Source organism: Megascapheus bottae, chromosome 19, assembly GCF_031878675.1.
Source record: "Megascapheus bottae isolate mThoBot1 chromosome 19, mThoBot2.hap1, whole genome shotgun sequence".
In the NCBI taxonomy this organism is placed as follows: domain Eukaryota; kingdom Metazoa; phylum Chordata; class Mammalia; order Rodentia; family Geomyidae; genus Megascapheus; species Megascapheus bottae.
Window position 1 is genome coordinate 46,052,714 of NC_143527.1, and position 20,686 is coordinate 46,073,399.

The 20,686-nt window shown below is 46.0% G+C and overlaps 1 protein-coding gene and 2 pseudogenes across 1 annotated transcript in view; all 3 read left to right on the plus strand.

Moving 5' to 3' along the window:
* The first annotated feature begins 5,542 nt into the window (after positions 1-5,542).
* LOC150049954 (uridine phosphorylase 1-like) lies at positions 5,543-16,455 on the plus strand (annotated as a pseudogene).
* Positions 14,825-20,686, plus strand: part of LOC150049955 (proteasomal ubiquitin receptor ADRM1 pseudogene) — a 166,359-nt pseudogene continuing 160,497 nt past the window's right edge.
* LOC150049956 (uncharacterized) overlaps positions 19,884-20,686 on the plus strand; it is a 110,682-nt gene continuing 109,879 nt past the window's right edge. The window contains exons 1-2 of the mRNA XM_090353503.1: positions 19,884-20,099; positions 20,481-20,547. Of these exons, the coding sequence (XP_090209629.1) occupies positions 20,077-20,099; positions 20,481-20,547 (90 nt within the window). The 5' untranslated portion in view covers positions 19,884-20,076. The remainder of the gene's footprint in view (positions 20,100-20,480; positions 20,548-20,686) is intronic.

The following is a 20,686-nucleotide window of genomic DNA, read 5'->3' on the forward strand; positions in this document are numbered from 1 at the left end:
CTGCCTTCCCCAAGTCATTCCGTGCCTGTCCTTTGGTTCATGTCCACAGATGCTGCTTCTGTAGCACTTTTTGTTTTCTGCACTAGGCTCTGGCACACACACCAGAATCCTCATAATTGCTTGGGCTCATGTGGTCCCTACCAAATGCGGAGGAGCTGCAATTCTGGCTGCACCTCTCCATGCATAGCTCCTTGGACACACAGAGGTGTCATGTGCACTTTAGTCTCTGCACTTAAGAGAGTGATGCTAGGAAGCATGAGCCAAGGAGAAGCTCAGGCTGGATGAAAGCTTGGGCTCTAGAGGAAGGAGGAGGATGAGAAGGCAGCCATGCATAGAAGGAAGCCTCGTGCACCCTTCCCGGCCCAGGGCCTCACTGAGTCCATCCTGGTGAGCTGCTCAGCCACCAACAGGGGAGGGAAATCCAAGACCTCATTCTTCTCCTTGTTCAGTCCCTCCCCTGTGCTCCCTGAAGAAGGACAGGAAGATCCTGTGAGGAAAGCATGCCGGGTCCTATTTTGATTCTCCATAAATTAAGGGATCCCACCCAAGCTGTGGACCAGGGGCCAGGTTGGTGGTTCCCAGGATATGGATTGCAGGGTCCCTTGGGAGGCTGCCATGAGGCCAAGGTTTGAACTGTCTCCCAGTCAGCAGAGCAAAGGAGGCTGGTACTGCATGTGACATAGCCTCAGAGTCCCGGGAAGACATGGCTGCCACCCACACCTGATGCTGCTGCTCCCATCTCATGGTACAGTAGAGTCAAGGCTGACTTTGGGTGTTGGTCTAATCCTGGTAATGTTCCTGCAATTAGGCTGCATGCCAGAGCTTGGAGCTCAATGCTGCCCTCTTAGACAAACACTGGGCTAATGCTAGACCTGCAGGAGAAGACAAGGCCCTCTCCATGGAGGATTTGTCCTGAGTCTTTGAAAAGAGAATAAAGACCCTCTTCCCTTTGACTTCCCAACCTGGATCCCTCTACCCATCCTCATTTTCACCTTCTCTGCACAGTCTCTATGTTCCAGCGTGTTTCTTCTTCCTGGCACAAGGCCTATATTAGAGCCTCCTCCACCCACATTCATCCTGCCTCTTACCTCTGCCTTCCCACCCAGTTTCCACACCATCAGGCTGTGTCTGCCTGGGCTCTTGGGCCTCCATCTGATCCAGGAGCCGTTGTGCACGGCTCTCCACGTGTGTTCCAGTCATGTGCCTCTTCAGGTGAGCCAGCAACTGCTTGAGGCAGGCAGAGTGTGCAGGCTGGCAGAAGTCCTCCCAGTACTCGTCCAGCCACATGTCCAGGATAGAAGAGATGGCACTAGGGGCAGATGGGGGGCAGCAGAGTCAGAAACCTGGCCAGCGGCTACCCCAGACACTCTCAGCACTCATTTGAAACATGGACATCAGCATCTCCCCAAGCCAAGCTTCTTTGGTGGTGGAGGTAGTGACAGTGCTCAGGAACCAAGGAGGGATTGAAGGGAATTCCAGGGAGTGAGCCCCCAATCATGGGAGGAGCAACTCTCCCCTCTCCAGGGAGCTCCCCATACTCCTGCAGCTCTCTAGTCCCTCCCCACTGCATGGAGTCTCCATGGGGTCTGTTGTATGCCTGGCATGAACTGGCTGCTGGTGCACATCCACTGGTGACTCTGCTGCCTCCGTTCCAAGAGCCACACGTGGGCTATCTCCCCACCTCACTGTTCTCTTGGTGACCCAGCCAGGCCTTCTACTCTGCCAGCCTTCCTAGGGTCAGCAGAAGTCCTAAAACATGACATCAATGCTCTAATCCTGTTTGCGAGGCCATGGTGAGGACAGGCAAGGCAGGGCATCAGGGGCTGTGGAGAGGATGGGTTGGCACAGGGCTCAGCTCTCCCAACAGCATTCCCGGTCATGGGTCAGCCTCCTCCTGCATACATATGCCACACTTCAACCCTGTGGTGAGGACGTCAAGATCTCTGGGATCCTGAGCTCGCCCACCACGCTACACTCAAACCTGGCTCCACTGTGCACACAGATGCCCTCCTTTGAAAGCAAAGTCCACTCACTTTCTGAGTTTGTCCTGTGGCATGCCATCCTGGCTGGAGGAAGGCAGGATTTCATCCTGTGTAGAAGAGTCCTTGAAGGCCTCACCTCTACTGAACCTGTGGAGGAATTGCACAGTTACTGGCTGTCTCTTCCTGTGTTTTATCCGGCTTGCAACAGTGCGGCTTATTTGTGCTTTCTCCCTACAAACATGTCCAGACCCGGAGGGGCTTCAACCTATGTGCAATGGAAAGGGACAAGCCTTTTCTCCCTTGAGAATCCTGTGGGCCGAGGGTCTCTCACTCTGCCTTCAGCTCTACCTGCTCTGTCTACATGTAGTTGAGGAACCATTCTCTAAACAGGGAAAGTCTGCTTTATCTGAGGGCTCAGAGCTTGGAGGCAGAAAGCTGTGTCCTGAGGAAGAAGGTCACAGGACTGAGCCTACACTACCGGGGAGCACACAAGGCATTTCCCATGGCCCTGGCATAACCTAAGATGCTTCTCTGCCCACCCCCACTCCACAGGATCCCAGTAGCCCTGAGAGTTGTGCAGGTCATTCCCAGGGTCCTGTGGAGAAAAAGAGTCCACTGCCCTTGCAGTTGGTACTCACGTTTGGAAGAGCAGGTCCAGGACGTGTTCGGTGCTGGTGAATTTTCGGTAAGTGGAGAGGAAGGTGGGGATGAAGAAGTGTTCCCCGGTGAGCTGGGCAGGCACCAAGTGTTCCACCAGCTGCTCCAGGGTGCCTGCCCTGCAGCCCTCGTCCTGGCTTGGAGCTTCATCCTGGAGTGGGACCAGGGGAACAGTTTAAGCTGAAACTAGGGAACCAAAGAGGACTGTGACATACAGTCCAGGGAATTACATTAAAATAAGTTCCTATTCTCTCTATGTATGTCTTGCTGTCTTTGTCTCTGTACCTCTCTCCCTGTCTCAGTCTCTCTGTCTTACTCTCGTCACTCTTTGTCAGTCCTTCTGTCTCCATGTCTTTCTGTCTGTCTGTATGCCTCTCTCTGTGTCTGTGTCTGTCTGTCTGTCTGCCTCGCCCCCCCTCTATCTCTCACATACACACACACACACTCACACACACACACACACATACAAACACACACAAATACACAGGGGGAGAAGTGAGCTGGTAATGACTGGAGACTTAGATGTGGTGGGCTTTCCAGCCACTTACTGGCCTGGGCCTCCATGTCACCTGTGGGGTCCAATGATCCAGAAGTTTTCACTGCCAGGACTGGCCTTGTTTGGACACACGTGTGCCAGGCACCCTCTGCGCTCTTCCATGAGGCCTGAGCCTCTCCCATTTGAGGAAAAACTGACAAACATCTCCTGAACGTCTGCTAGCCACACAAGTGAGTTGTGGGGGGTTTGTGTTGACTGTGGGTGCTGGGATACCAAGGTCCTAAGTTCCATTGTGAAGGCAATGAGGTCATCTGTGGAGGTCCCTTCAATTGACCCCTTCCTTCTGACACACCCTCTCCAAAGGTCCCCTTCTCTATCCTTGTGCTGGCTCCGAGCAGGACATAGCTGTCCAGTGTTACCCCAGCACCTCAATTCTATGGTCCCGGGGTAGACCTGTGTGGAGTACACACCACCCTGGAGGAGACACAATTGGGTTCTCAGCCTCATGGGACCCAAACTTGAACCCCTTTTCTCTCAAGTCCCACTCTACTCCTCATTTGTCTTCTAAGACACGAAAGGGAAACCTTAAGATGAAGATTCCTGAGAGATGCTATGGACTCCCCAGTGGTCAGGCTTCAGGGTCAAGTCTCACCAGTTGCCATGCTGCAAGTAGAAAATCACGGAGGCTCAGGCCAAGGTGCTCTGTCCCTGATACACAGTTGTTGTCTAGACAGGGCACAACCCCTTCCTTACTGGGACCGGAGGATTGACACCTGGGTAGAGCATGCCTGAGTGTGGGCGCAAGGGAAGTGTGACTTCCTCATTTTGTGGCAGTCAGCAGTGGGTTTGGGGAACACTGTATTTCAGTATGGACCTGTGCGGCATTTTCTTGGTCTGGGAAGTGTGTTGTGTCATGTCTCTCCAGCCACAGGGACCTCTTTTCTAACCTGCTCCTGGACACACGTGTGCTTCTGCTGTCTTCCTGGTGTCTTCATCGCTCCCCCCACATTCTCCCACTTGTTCCTAGAGAGTTTGGCAGGGGCCTGAGAGACTGAATGGACATCTGCCCTCAGGAGTGAGGTGGAGGACTGGACCCCTCCTTCCTCCAGCTTGCAGAGGACCCCATGCAGCCCGCAGGCTCTCCCAGCTGGGGTCACATAGCTTGGATCCCATGAGCACCTGGGTATTGTCAAGGTCTCCAATCTTGCCCTTCCTGTCTTTAGGAATTTGGACGCAGGACCTGGACGTTGTTCTAGAGCTCTTTTTGCCTAAAGCTAGAGTACTACAGCTTTAAGCTCCAGTGGCTATGTGGCAGGAACATTTCATGGGGACTTTTCTGCACAGGCACCATGATCTCTGATCTCAGCCTCCCACCAGCACCAACTAGGCTCTCACTGTGATTTTTATCCCTATGTAAAGAAGTTACATTATTTTCACAGATGCGTAGAATGGTTACAGTTACATAGGATATGTATTGAGTTCTTTTCCTTTTGTCCAGTGTCATTCCTTCTGCAAACTATCAGTTTCCTACTTCTGCTTCTACATGTGACTTGTCTAGATGTCTTTCAGTACAATGTCTATTGAACATCACTGATGAACATTTTCACACTTTTGTCCTGAGTTCTATGTTCCTACCCAAGATAGAAATCAAAACAAGTGTACAGAAAGAAATAAGAAAACAGAATCAGCAAAACCCCACAAGAAAAAACGTTTTTCTATACAGTGTCGTTCATATAGATATGTTTCTGAGTACGTATATGTACCTATCTATCTATTTATCTATCTATCTATCTATCTATCTATCTATCTATCTATCTATCTATCTGGCAAACAGATTAGTATATGGGGTAATTGTTTTGTCAGATGTTTCAGCCTGGTCTTCACAGATGATTTAGTTGGGTTAACATTTACTTTGCTGAGAGTAGATTGTTAACATCTATTGTTGAACGGATCCATCGTCTTTGGGTAGCCTCAAAACACTGTTTTAAAGTGTACATAGTTGATTCATTGGTTTGTGCATCAATGTTTATTTACCTCTTCTTGGGTGTTTTCCCTTTAGATCATTCCCTTCATTAATATGCAGGGTCCTTCATTATCTCTTTCTACTGGTTTGAATCAGAAGTCTATTTTATGGTGTAACCTCATAGAAACCGCACATTCAGCCAGATATGAGGAATGATGTGCATGTTTGGTATTTGTTTAGGCTATTTGTGTATCCTAGCAGTGGATCATTGTTGGAGAATGTTCTGTGTGCAGCTTCTTGAATGTGAGTTTCATGGTCATCTGGTGACATACTCCTTTGAGGCCTATTAGCCCCATTGGCATTATTTGAATTCAGAAATATGTTTGTCCATTTTCTGCAGTGAAATCACTTTTCTAGCAATAATTGGACTGCATAGAAGTCAGCATGGCAGGACATCAGAAGACATGGAACATCTGTACAAGAATGAAGCTTCTTTAACAGTGGAAGGGCATACACACTAAGGAGAGTCATTAGATCTAGGGATACTGGAACTCTTGACTACATAGAGCAGCTGCTTTCTATCTCCACTATGTTACATCATACCTTGGAGTTTCTTGAGAACACACACACACACACACTCACACTCACACACACACACACTTATATATACTTATATATTTGTGCATCTCTCTCTTCTGTGGATATATGTAAGTAATTGTCAGAAGCCTAGACTGAATTGCCAAATATAATTTTTCTTTTCTTTTACCAGTCTGGATATCTTTAAATACATGCTTGGGAGCTGTCCTTAAACTTTATTTTTTCCTATGACTAGTACTGTAGCATTTGAGCCACAGGGTCACTGCCTGCTTTTTTGGAGTAGTTATTTGGGGTTTAGTGTTTCCTAGAGATTCTGGCCAAGGCTCTACCTCTTGTTTCTCAGCACCTCTTGCAGGTTTTCCTGTTTCTGTTGTACTGTGGAGTTGAACCTAGGGATTTGTGCATGCCTGGCAAGCATTCTACCCCTTGGCCACATTCCCGGCCCTGTGCATTTAAATGGAATACCATGTGTTGTAAGTCCAGTGTATGTTCTCTGCAATTCCAGTGACATTTTCTGAGAGGCTGCAGTCCTGCGTGGGTGGGTGACCAAGGGTCTCTTGAACCTCATGCCTATGGGATGACCACCATTCATAAGGAGGATTGGAGCAAGGTACTCCTATCCCATTGAGTGTCCTCCATACTCAATCATGTACTAACGAGGAGTCCACTTATTGAAGAAAGAACAGTGATTAAGGTTTACAGGCTCATGGGGTTGTCTATCTTAAGAATAAAGTCTCGATCCAGGATATTGAAACAAAAGCCATATAATGAATGATTGTTGTCCTTAATGTACTATGTTGTCTCTCATCTCCTTTGCAGTCCCTTGGTTATCTCATATTGTTATAGTATCTCACTTTGTTATCTGATATATTGAATTTATTTGTATTTGGATATTTGAAATTTGATAGGGAAGGGGGGAAAACCAAGATGGGTGGGGAATGTGGGGGGGGGGGAGGGAAATGGGTACCAAGACATGTGAAAGGGTATCAATGTATGTGAATTAATGGACCTTCTATCTGGCAAATATCATGTAACCCTTTCACTAATTACAATAAAAAAAAAAAGGTGTGTAAAAGCCTTCTTCAGGACCTCTTAGCATTCCTGACTACAGGTACGCGGAGGTCCGAGTTTAGTCTCGTAATAAACCACCCTTGCATTAAAAAAAAAAAAAAGAATAAGGTCTCGAGTTCAATGCATAACAAAAACAAGCAAAGAAACAATCCAAAAGTCATCGTCCTGCCCTGCTTTGATTTATTCCTTTTCTAAGATGAAAGAAACAGGCTCATATAATGAATGATTGTTGTCCTTAATGTACTTTGTTATCTCTCCTCTCCTTTGCTCTCCCTTGGGTATCTCATATTGTTACAGTATCTCATTTTGTTTTCTGATATATTGAATTTATTTGTATTTCGGTATTTGAAATTTGATAGGAAAAGGGAGAAAACCAAGATGGGGGTGGGGGAGGGTAGTGGGTACCTAGACATGTGAAAGGCTATCAATGTATGTGAATTAATGCACCTTCTATCTGGAAAATATCATGTAACCCTTTTATTAATTACAATAAAAATATAAAAAATATGTACTTTGGGTGTCAGGATAAGTAAGTAAATGAATGAATGTATAATAAATAAATTAATTTAAAAAAAAAGAAAGAAACAGGTTCAGTGACCGCGGCTTATGCCTGCACTCCAACTACTATGGAGTCTGAGATGTCAAGGAGATTCAAAGGCAGCCTATGGAGGAAATTCTGTGAGAGTTAAAGGTCCACGTATCCACGTGGTACCATAGGAACGTGTGTCTCATGCGGTATAGTACTAACCTGAGACAGGAAAGCTGAGGGGACTCTAGCAAAAAGAACTTAGCCCCTGGCAATGTTTGTGTTCCCTTAGGATGACTTTCACCTGGCCTTCCCTTTTGAGACCAAGCATATTCCTTATATTTCATCCTGAGTAGTGTGTCATCACATGGTTACAGGAGTGTGGATTAGCCAGAGTCAACGAACATGAGTACACATCTCTGATTTTTGTTTGTCATTCTTTTAGTACGCATGCACATGACTAATGACAAAGCATACTTAACAGCTCTATGCTAAAAAAAAAGGCACATGGAATATGCAAACATAGGGTCAGGTGAATTACTTAAAGAATTATTAACCACACATACACACAAGCACACACACACACACATAGGGAGAGGAGAGCCGTTAATGACCAGGAAATTTACATATGTTCAGCTGCCCAGACTCTCACTGCCCTGTACCTCCCCATGTCACCTGTGGGGTCCAATGACAACATCTCCAGAAGTGCCCACAGCCAGGCCTGGCCTTGTTTGGACACACGTGGGCCAGGCAACCTCTGTGCTCTTCCATGAGGCCTGAGCCTCTCCCATTTGAGAAAAATCGGGCAAACATCTCCTGAACGTCTACTAGCCACACAAGTGAGCAGTTGGGGGCTTGTGTTGACTGTGGGTGCCGGGATACCAAGGTTCTAAGTTCCACTGTGAAGGAAGTGAGGTCATCTGTGGAGGTCCCTTCAGTTGAGCCCTTCCTTCTGACACACCCTCCCCAGATGACCCCCTTTCTCACCACTTGCTAGTCCTGAGCATGACCTCATCCATTCAGAGTTTCAGCCACTGTTCAATACTACTCTCCCCAGGTCGATCTGGGTGCAGCAGCCACACCACCTTAGAGGAGATACTGATGGGTTCTGTGCCTCCTGGTGCCCAGTCCTGTATCCCTTTAGCCACAATTTCCAATGTCCTAAGCTGGTGACCTTAAAGAGAAAGAACAGGGCAATGGAAATTTGAGGAACCATAAAGATTCTATGGGATGGCCAGTGGACAGGCCTCAGGGCTAAACTCCACCCTGTCCCAAGCTGCAAACAGAAAAGCACTGAGGCTCAGCCCAATATGTTCTGGCCACTGACACAGAGTCTCTTAGTCTACAACCACAAGACCGTCCTCATAGGGCCCTGAGATTGAGGCCTGGCTGAATCCTGTCTGTCTGATGGAGTTAGGAAAATTTGATTTCCTCCAAGTGTGTGGCTATCAGCAGTGGGTTAGGGGACACTGTATTTCAGCTTGGAAAGGGGATGTCATTTCCAGGCCCTATGATATTCCTTGACACCTGTCCCTTCATGTCCCCTCATCCACACTGACCTCTGGACTGGGATGCTCCTATTTATGCCTCCAATGGAGCTTGGAAGACAGATATAAAATGGTTAATGTTTGTGTTCTTTCCTGGTGCCAGTTGTGAGGCTTACATTCTGGTTCTGGGTACTGTCCTTGAGCTTCTTGGCTCCAGGCTGGTACTCTATCACTTCAGCCACTCTTCTACTTTTGACCTTTGAGTGTCAAGAACTTTTCTTCTGGAGACGGCTTGGAACCTCAGTCTCCACATCTTAGCCCCTGAGAAGCTATTAGTACAGTGGTTCCTCATTGGCGCCTGGTTTCTATCATGAATTTTCACTGTTGTGTATCCCATCTCCTTTTCCTTTCAACTGCTGGACCCACTGTTGTTGTCGTGACCTTCCTGACAGGCCAATATCTGAAGGTCCTTTCGTGGACTCTATGTCATAGACCTTCGCGTGGCCTGCCGAGGAAAATGCAAGCAGTGATGATGCCATTCCACTCCCTAGGATTCCCCTCTCTGCTGCTTGTCGTGAGCCTGGTCAGGTCTGGAATACTTTCCTCTCTACGTCCATGATGGACCTGATATAGCCCATCAACACATGGCATTAAGTTTTTCCAATGCTTTCTTGGTGCTCAGTGTTTGAACTCAGGTCTATGTTCTTCCACTGGTCCTCAGTACTGGGGTAATTGAGGAGTGAGGGAAGAAATTAGGTCACTGTGAGTGTGTCCTTAAATGGGATATTGGGATGAGGGGGGTTTGTATCCCTCTTCCTCTCTCTCTCTCTCTCTCTCTGTCTCTCTCTCTCTCTCTCTCTCTCTCTCTCTCTCTCTCTCTCTCTCTCTCTCTCTCTGTCTGTCTCTCTGTCTCTCTGTCTCTCTCTGTCTCTGTACCTCTCTCTCTCTCTCTGTCTCTGTACCTCTCTGTCTCTCTCTCTCTGTCTCTGTACCTCTCTCTCTCTCTCTCTCTCTCTCTCTCTCTCTCTCTCTCTCTCTCTCTCTCTCTCTCTCTCTCTCTCTCTCTCCTCCCTCCCTCCCTGTATCTCTTCCAGACCCTGTGAGGTACTTAGGCCTCCCCTTTTAATTGTATTCTAATGTCAGGGAGATAGATGGGGGATTACAGTTACATTCTTCACACATTGGGTACATAACTTCTTGAACACTGATTCCCCTTCCTATGTTGTTTTCTCATTTTTCTTCCTGCAACCCCTACTCAATCATTTGTGTTTCCCCATTCCTTCTCTATTTCAATTAAACAAGTAAAGTATATAAAATATACCATAGGCCTCCTCCTCAACTACATGGTGCTATCTTGATGTACTGTGCAGAAAGCAACATAGCCAACAGATACATTGACCCAAACCATGAGGCAATATAAACCATTTTCCTTTTCTTTTTTTTTGCATTTTTTATTGTAATTAGTAAAAGGTTTACATGATATTTGCCAGATAGAAGGTGCATTAATTCACATACATTGATACCCTTTCACATGTCTTGGTACCCATTTCACCCCCCCCACACCCCACACCCGTCTTGGTTTTCCCCCCTTCCCTATCAAATTTCAAATATCCAAATACAAATAAATTCAATATATCAGATAACAAAGTGAGATACTATAACAATATGAGATAACCAAGGGTCAGCAAACCATTTTCCTTTTCAGTGGGTTTCTCAATTGTTTGGGGACAGGTATCTGACTCTCCAGGTGAAGTGAGTTTTCCATTGAGATGCCTACAGGAGGCCTTCAGGATCCCAATCAGACAAGATCAGAAAAAAGAAGGACTAGATACTCTATATTTCAAGCACTGAACATACACAACAAGGAATATGAAAATTACAAGAGACAAACTGAAAGAAACATGGGAACATCATTTCAGATTAATAAAGAAAATGATCTCTTAAGAAGTGTTAACAATTTTTACACATGTAGCTCTCATGTTGGTGCATCTAAACTAATGAAGCAAACAGAACTGCATTTGCTAGTGCAGATGGAGTCCAACCTAGTGTTAGTGGGGTGTGGTGATGCCTCAGTCTCCAAAAGGCACTATACTCAGACCACTCCTGGCCTCAAAACATGAACCAAGAAACATCAGGATTGAATGGCACTATGAACCAAATGGACTTAATCGACAGATACAGGCTATTTTTTAATTTTTTATTGTAATTAATAGAGGGTTACATTATATTCACCAGATAAAAAGTACATAATTTAGCAAACCTTGATACCCTTTCTTATGACATGGTCCCCATTTCCCTCCCACTCTCCCCCCGCTTATCTTGCTTTCCCCCCTTCCCTATCCAATTTCAAATAACCAATTAAGCATATATAAAATATATCAGATAACAAGGTGAAATCTTGTAACAATATGAGATAACCAAGGGATGGCAAAAGAGATGAGAGATAACATAGTACATTAAGGATAACAGTCACTCATTATATGGTTTTTTTTCCTTATCCTGGAGGTCCTTTCATTTAGCATCATTCTGTATGGCCTTATGTATCTAGGTTTTGTACTATTGTAAATCTCTGCTAGGAGAGCCCAGGTTTCTACTGATTATGACAAATGATGGAAACTTGGTGTTCGAGTGATATAAACTGACTTACTTCAGTGTTGTCCCACCATACCTTATATGATGTAGACATGGTGTAGATTGTTATGCTTTGTTCTTTAGGAAAACATATTTTTTATTTTATATTTATTTTTATTTCATTGTATAGAGGGGTTACAGTTATATTGGCCAGATCGAAGGTGCTTTACTTCTCACACACTGATATCCTTTCTTATGTTTTTGTCCCCATTTCCCTCCCACACCTCCCCACCTCATTTTTGCCCTCCTATTTCAAAGAAAAGAGTAAACATCTTTATAATTCAACAGGTACCAAAGTGGGATAATGTAACAATGAGAGATTAACCAAAGGGCAATACAAGAGTGAAAAGCATAATACATAAATAATAACAGTCACTTATATTTAAGCTCTTGAGGAAAACGTATTTTTTAAAAAGGAAGTCTGTATATGTTTAATAATCTTAATTCCACCTGTGACTCACTGAAGTCTCACATGTGAAACTTGGGCAGAAATGTCTGTAAGACTCTTTATTTTCAATTAACCAGCAAAAATGAGGACGTGTGTGTGTGGACTGAGTGACAGAGTACCAGTTCTGAGTGAAGGAGTCAAGTGAGAGCAAACATCAAAAATGGGGCCAGGTGCTGGTGGCTCTTTCCTGTAATCCTATAATCCTAGCTACTCAGGGGGCTGAGATCTGAGGATCAAGGTCCTCAAAGCCAGCTGGGACATGAAAGACCATGAGAGGCTCTTGTTTCTAATTAACCACCAGAAAACCAGCAGTGGCACTGTGGGTCAAGTGATAGAGTGCTAGACTTGAGTGGAAGAGCTCAAGGACACCACCCAGGTGCAGAATGTAATCCTCATGATCCACACACACACACTCACACAAAAGACAATCAAACCGGGCACAGTGGCTATAATCCTATCTCTATGGCCTCAAGAAGCTGAGGTCTGAGGATCATGGTTCAAAGCCATCCGGGGCACTAAAGGCTGTGACACTTGATGGAAAGTAGAAGGTCTTGGCACTCATCTATGTTTTTAATGTTTCATATCGTATTTGGACTTGTTTTAATGATTCATGGGAAATAATTGGCATATTCCTGGCATCTTGAGAAGAGGTCTCTTGAATTATATCTCCTCTCACCATGATATTAAAATCATAATTTAGGGCTGGGTGCTGGTGGCTCATACCCATAATTCTAGTGACTCAGAAAGCTGAGATCCTTAGGATTACATTTGATGCCAGCTTGCACACAAATGTGTGTAAGACCCTATATTTTCAAGTAACCAGTGAAAAGGGGGATATGTGGGTGTGGATCAAGTGGTAGAGTACCAGGTTTGAGTGAAAGAGCCAAGTGAGGGCTTGAGTTCAAGTGCAACTTTGAGCACAAAAGATGAAAACAAATAATAATTCGAGGAAGAAGTATATTCGAATTGCTATGAAAACTGAAGTCAGCATGGCTTATAAATAATAGATATTTATTTCTTACTTCTGGAGAGTGGACCCTAGGAGAATCAGCATCTGATGGAAGTCCAGTGCCTTCTTTATAGACTTTTCAGTGCTATGACCGTACAATTGGAGGAGCAATTCAGGGCTGGGTTCTTTGGTCTTCATTTCGTTTTGTGTCAGTACTAGGGCTTGAACTCAGAGCTCTGGCTTTCAGTCTGCTTTCTTTCTAACCCACAGAGAGGTGGTCCTCTATCAATCTAGCCATACCTCCAGTTTGGCACCTTGTGGCTCATTGGAGATGGAACCTCTCAGACTTTCCTGCACAGGTTGATTTTGAATTTCAAAAGAACTTCTCAGTTCTTGGTCTCCTGAATAGCTAGGAAGGCAGATGTGTCACTGGTGCCCCCCCCTCCCGTGAGTTGTTTTTCTATAAGGGCATTTATCCTGTTCATGAGGACTCGACTTTCTGTCACCTAGCCACATTCAGAAACTGCAAAGCCCTCCTTGCCTTGGGGACTGAGTAGGATTTGAAAATCCAAGTGAGAGACATGCATTCATTCCCTAACACTGCTTAGATCCCATATAAACTTACTACAGAACAAAACAAGGAACAGAATAACACACTTACGGACTTGAAAATACTCTAGAAGGATTTGCTCAAAACCTGGGACCCAATGAAACCTAACAGTGCCGCAGTGATAGAGGATAAGCAGCTTGGTCAGAAGTTGGCTCTAGTGAAGTTAGCTTTAGGATGCATGGAGTTTAGGATACTCGGCTTACAAACACTGACTTAATAAAGAACTAAAGCAAGAACTAAGCAGTGATGATTACCTACATGGTGGAGTGCCAGGCAATGAAGAACATAATAAAAGGTGAAAGATTTATATGATCTACTGAGAATCCAGAGTATATTCCATTTTATTGTGTGTTGTTGGTCATGGGACTTGAACACTGGGCCTGGGCCCTGAGCTCTTCAGCTCAAGGTTCTCACCCTTGAGCCACAGTGCCACTCCCCAATGAAGAAAATAGTAAGGATTAGAAGACATACCTCTGAGAAGGGGCCCAAAGATTCCTGGGTATTTCCAACACTCTTCTTGGAGCTTTTGTATGTTTTCTTCAGTGTTTGCATGTGATTGATCATTTCAAAGAGCATTCATTCATTCATTCACTCAATTACTTTTGTTCTGGTTCTGGAGCTTGAACTCCAGGCCTTGAACTCTCACTTGGCTTTTTATTTTCTTCAGGATGGCAATCTACTACTCGAGCCCCACCTCCATTGTAGTTCTTTGTCTGCCCCAGCTGGCTCTGCAGGATGATCGTCCTATCCCATTCTCCTAAGTTGTTAGGATTCCGAGTTGTAATGGATCCGGGTCTTTTCTCCCTGATCCATGCTGTGCCCTGCCTGAGCCTCCAGCACAGCTGTGAACATCTGCTTCTTCCTCAGGTTTGTTGCCTGGTGCCATGGTCATTACCAGGCAGGCAGTGGATGCCTGCTTCAAGCCAGAGTTTGAGCAGCTTGTCCTGGAGAAAGGAAGTACCAACCTGGATGAGCAACTGGTGCAGGAGCTAAGGAAGTGCTCTGCAGACCTGAGCAAGCTCACTACTGTGGTGGGAAACACCATGTGCACTTTGGACTTCTATGAAGGTGCGTGGTGTGTGTGTGGGGGGGTGAAATCTAGACTCAAGAGCCCCTCCTTGCCCTGATTCTGCTTCTAAGGATGTCCAGGGTGAGCTGTCAGCACCTTGGCTGTCACCCCACCTCAGCCTTTTCCTGGTGGAGATAGCAGTGGCTAGGAGCCATGCTAGGAGCAGGCAGGAGCTGGGGGAGCCGCCCCTGCATCCATGCTGGGTGTGGGCAGTCTGCCACTGTGTGGCAGCAACTGACAATACAAAGTCCCCATGTCTGTGCTGCAGGAAGAGGCTGCCTGGATGATGTCCTCTGCTCCAAAAGGAAATGGGCAAGCAGGCCTCCCTTCAAGCTGCCCACGCATCTGGCATCTGAAACATCGAGATGGAATCTTCGGTGTTTGCAGCCATGTGCAGTATGTGTGGCCTTTGTTGTAAGCAGGTACATGATGGCCTCTGGGCATCCTTCTTCCTCCATCTCTGCTCTGCTGGCCAATCCTGAAGTCCAAGCCACCTCTTCTTACCTCACCCCAATCTATGTTTTTGGATTTTATGCAATAGGCTCACAGGGCAGTGTCACATCCAGCTGATACCCTTGCACCCTTGGGGAAAATGTTGTGTGGTGGTGACAGCATCGTTGGTGTCCCCATAGTCTCCACATAGCACAGTGAAGGGCAGATGAAAAGGGGATGAGACAGGTCTGATACAGGCTTGCTGGCCAGTAAGCTGCCCTGAGCCTGCCAATGGCTTGGCTTTCATTGCTCTCTGGTCTTTGAATGTGGAACTCTTCTAGTATAGCTTCCCTCACAGAATTCCTTGGTCAAATCACCTTAGCCTTCTAGGCTGTACAGAACAATTGCCTTGCAATTGGCTCAGACATTAACTTATTTCCTTCTGATAGGCTAAGGTATGAACTTAGAGTTTGATGCCTTATCTTGCCATGTAGGTGCACTCCCAAGTGAGCCATGCTCCTGTCCTTTTTATTGCTGTGTGTATATTTCAGATAGAGTCTGGAGTTTGGCCAGGCCCCTTTGCATTGTAATCTTCTACCTATCTTGTAAGTGGGAGTGTAGCCCTGAAACCCCACAACTTGTTGGTTGAGACGGGATCTTGTAACTTTACTCTGTTGGCTATGAACCATTTTTCTCCTCATCTCCATCTCCCAAATAGCTAGGATGACAGGTGTAGGCCACTGTCCCTGGCATAGTAGGACTTTTTTTTTGAGGTCTACTCAACTTTTGGTGATTTATTGTGCTTTTACCCTTTATGTAGACAAGTACCAGAAATGCTGGATGTTTCAATATGTTAAAGAAATACTATAGCTGTTATACTGAATATATGCATTAAAAAGGGTATTACAAAAAATACATTTCTTTTCGTGTGTGTGTGTGTGTGTGTGTGTGTGTGTGTGTGTGTGTGTGTGTTTATGTCAGGAATAGTACATTCTTAATTGGTGTTTTCTTTTTTTTTAATTTTTTATTGTAATTAGTGAAAGGGTTACATGATATTTGCCAGATAGAAGGTGCATTAATTCACATACATTGATACCCTTTCACATGTCTTGGTACCCATTACCCCCCCCCCCATCTTGGAGTAGGACTTTTCTTTCAGAAGCGAGAAATGAGGTTGGTGAGACCTACGACAAAGTGATGTTTTTACGGGAAAAGCTTCTAGAGTTCCTGAGCAAACCATGGTGCCTTTCCCTGCTTACTTCTTCCCCCCCATCCTCTCATAGCAGAGTTGCCTAGGTCATGCACAGACTGAGGCTCCCAGCTCCCTGCTTGGTCTGATTCTTGTGAATGAAGCTAGAGATCTGGCCCTTGGCGTTGACAGGGTCTTTGTGTCTGGCAGTTGCAGTGGTGTGCATCACCCTCCTGGACCACCTGCAGGGGTCCAAATCAGCAGCCCTCACGAGGTGCTTGCTGAGTACCAGCAGAGGCCACAGTGCTGGTGAGCTACTTCATCAAGAAGAGTCTGGGAAAAGCCTGAGGCTTAGAGACAAGCTGTCCCCAGGTCTGTCCATTCTAATGGATCTCCAAAGTCTCCTTGAGTGTGGGCTGGTGGCCCATGCTTTAGGAGGCTGAGATCACATTCTACTTCAGAGCAGACATCCAAGACCCTACTCAACTAGTTTTTTCATGGGGACAGCGTCTCACTAAACTTTTTTTTTCCAGGCTTCCCTCAAAGTGTGATCCTTCAGGTGTCCAAATCCCTCCATCTCTGGTTCCAAATTACTGTCTCTATACATGGGATTACCTGACTGTTCAATTTCTATTTCATGTACTACTTTGATTAATTTGGAAGAACATAAAGAAAATGACTTACATGTCCGATGGTGGATTTATGTGTTCATTTATTTTCCACTGATGGCTTACTCTGGAGCAAGATTACATGAGATACTAGACATGAACGAACAGGATTTCATTTCCCTTCTTCCCTTCAGATTAGTTCCATTCAGTTCACGATCTCCCAGTGATATAGGAGACAGAGACCCAAATATTATGGAAGGCAATAGTCTTCGTTCTTGTGTCCCAGACACAAGACCTCTCAGTTCTCATGTCTGGCCTCGAGAAAGAAGTCCATGTGTGGGGTCCTACTGAAAGATGGGTGGACATCTGACAAGTGCTGGAAGGTCACTTTGTGAAGGGGGAGATGTATGAGCAGCAAACATGGGACAATGACAGCCAGAGTCCAGAGAGGCCCACCCCACTACCAAGAGTGAGAGCATGGTCCTCTAAGATACATCCTCTGTGGGCTGGCTGAATATACTGTACCAGACTATGCAAGAATAAAATGCAACTGCTATTCAAATTTATCTTGTGTCTGGTGCCTTTGTCACGCCTGTCACCCTAGCAGTTCAGGAGGCTGAGTTGTGAGGATCTTGGTTTCCAGCCAGCCTGGGCAGGTGACACATCTCCATTAGCCACCAAAAAAACCCCCTGAACTTTGAGCCGTGTTTCAAGAGGTAGAGTGCTAGCCTTGAGCAACAGGAACAGTGCCTAGGCTCTGAGTTCAAGCACTAAGACCAGCACACACACACACACACACACACACACACACACACACACACACCCCTCAAACAAAAAGTTTGACTAGATCCTTGATTTTTCATTACTTTAATATAGTTCATTGTACACGCCTCTACTTTATAATGATTCACTCATACTGGTAATGGGAGAACAAGGATACAATGTGGAGGGAAAGCAGCTTCTCTGGGCTTTAGGATATTATGTGCAGAGGGCAGAGCCACAGTATGAATGGGAAAGAGGAAATACCCTCAGCCTTTGCAACATTTCCCTCCTTGGCCTGACAAATGTGTCATCGGCTAAATCAGTTCAGCTCCTGGAAAGGAGTGTGAGCTGGCAGGGTCACACAGGGTGCGGATACCAATGGCCACCTCACCAGAATATAGGGAAGACCTCAAGATAGGTGTGAAAGACTTGGTAGGGACTGTAGCCCACAGTAGCATCTCCTAGATGAAGGCAGCACCATTTGCATTCTGGCCTGGTTGCGGTCTCCTTATTCAGAAGACTCTGCTACATTTTCCCCTTTATTTGTATCTCCAGGATCTTTAGCTTCTACTGATAAAACAATTAAGAGAATGCAACTTCTTATCCCCTACAGCAGACAGTTCAAAACAAAAACCAGTAGCTTGATTTCCTATATGACTATTTTCATATAGGATATTTTGTGAGAGGAAAAAGAAGTCTTGAGCCAAATCAATGCCTCCCATGAATAAATGAGCATGTGGAGTGGAGGAACTCTTTTACCTATACCTGGGCTCTGAATTAAAAATAAACTTTGTCCTGAATGTGGTAACTTAAGAATGGTCATTGGCAGCTAAGGGTCTAGATGGCACTGTCTTAATATAAACATAATTACAATGGTGAATATAGCACTGTCAGGACAAAGGAAAATTACTCTTTCCTTTAAATATGAGGTCATTTTTAACTCATGAGGAGAATTTGCATCCATAGACAAAATGCATCATCTTCAGTGAGGATCCAGAAAGGAACTAGAATGACAGAGGCAGGATAAGTTCTGTGACCAGGTAGTAGGAGGTGCTAATGTTGCAAGGTTAATCCAGTAGGCAAGATGCAGAAAAGCCACTTTCTCTTTGTCCTATTTTTTTGTCAGTCTTGGGGGGGCTTGAACTCAGGGCCTATGTCCTGTTCCTGAGCAGCATGTGCTCAAGGGTAACACTTCAAACCTTTTCTGTTAATGTGGTGCTAAAGAATCAAACCCAGGGCTTCATGCATGCTAGGCAAGCACTCAATCATGCTAAGACACATTCCCAGCTTACAAATCACATTTTTGACTTGAACTCAGGGCCTGAGCACTGTCCTTGGGTTTTCTTAAGGCTAGAGCTCTCCCACTTGAGCCACAGAACCAGTTCCGCCTTTTTTCTACGTATGTGGTAGGAAGGAATTGAACAGGGTCTTCGGACATGCTCTGCAAGCACTCCAGCACTAGGCCAAACTCCCAGGCCTACAAACCACCTTTGGAGAGATCAAATTGAGAGTCTTTAATGAAAAAGTTGGCATCTGCAGGCAGATTCCTGTCAAAATGATCAGCAGCTTCACAAGAATACTTAACACTGTATGAAAACTGTGCCATAAGAGTAGAAGAGGAAAGAATGAGCAGAAAACCAATAGCAACAAGGTACAGCAACACAGTAGAAAGCTGAAGTGGGACAGCTTGTTGATCTGAGGAGAGCCAGGAGATGGGGTGCAGTACAGGAGGCCTGGTTTAATGGCTTCTGTGCTGTCTGATCATGAATTAGGTTCAGGTGAGAGGACAAGCTCACAGGAACCTAGAGAGTCCCAAGTTCAAGACACAAGACACAAGACTGACAGGTCCAGTAACCTACCATGCAGGTCTCTAAGCCTGACTCCCAGACATCAAGGAGGCCCATCACCTGGGCTGGGGATGTGATTTCCCCTTCTTCCACTATGCAGTCAGGATATTGCTCGAGGCAGCCTGTGTCCTCTCTGTGTCCCTCTAGTGCTTCCTAGTGAGTTTCAGTTAGTTCAGGACCCCAGAAAGAACGTCCATCACCTTTAGAACTTGGAAAAGGCTTTGCTTAAGGTCTCAGACAGTGAGGCCACAATGGAGAGAAGGGGGTGTTGATGAGAGGGAGCTTCTCCAGCCCCACCCACAATTCTGCACACCCAGCTGTTGAAGGCATGGACCAGGACAGGCATTTTCACATCCCGTGCCTCTGCTCCAGCCTCAGGCAGTGTGGGTGTTGTCCCTAGCAGGCTTCTTCCCAGGATTGAAGCAGATTCATGTCGGGGCACCAACTTGGGCCAGAGCCTAGCCATTGGGTCCAGCCTGGATTCCCAGGAGCTTACCTGCTGAAAGGCACATTGTTCTGCAGGGGGAAGGGAATCCCCGTCCTTAGGTAGAGAATTGATTGGCCTGGACCCTGGAGGACCCACCCCGGAAGTCCACTCTGCTCCTCCCGGATCTCCCCGCCCCTTCCGCTGAGGACCCAGAAATAACGGCTCCGCAGGTCCAGTGACTCAATGGCTGACAGCGCGGGTCCTCACCGCCCTGGACTCCCCTTCCTCCCTCTGGAGCCGTCCACGCGGGTCCTCCTGGGCCAGGATGGGGAATAGACTGGAGGGGAGGTGAGCCCTGTCCCGTCCTCCCCAGCCCTCCTGCCTGTCCCCTCCATCCTCCTCCGCCGACCTAGTCACCTAACCTCCCACTGGGTTTCCCCTCTGAACAGTCCACGACCTCTTCGTGGACCAGGACCGGCCCGAACCTCCACTTTGCACGTGGATGTGTGGAACATTAACTGACACCACACCCTTGATAACTATGTCCATGGTTGAATAGGATGTAAAGCTCAGAAACATGTTGGCCTCCTACATCTAAGACATTGCGCTCATTTACCACGTGTATTTATTTTTCTTTAAGAGATGAATACTTCCTTGAAACAAAATTTCTAAGGACAGTTTCATTTTCTTCATGTGTGTGTTTATTTTATTTACATTTCTCTTTCACAGCATAAGGAAATTCTACTCTTGTCCCCATTTGGAGAGGATGGTGGGGGATGAAATTAAGAAACTATTGGTAAGTATCTACAACAATGACTAGAGTTTACTTAACTGCAGTGTTCATTATTGCATGACTTTTTACAATCAAAGCTGCTTCCATCTTCTGGACTAGTGGGACAGACTGGCTCATGCCTAAAATCCCAGCTAGTCAGGAG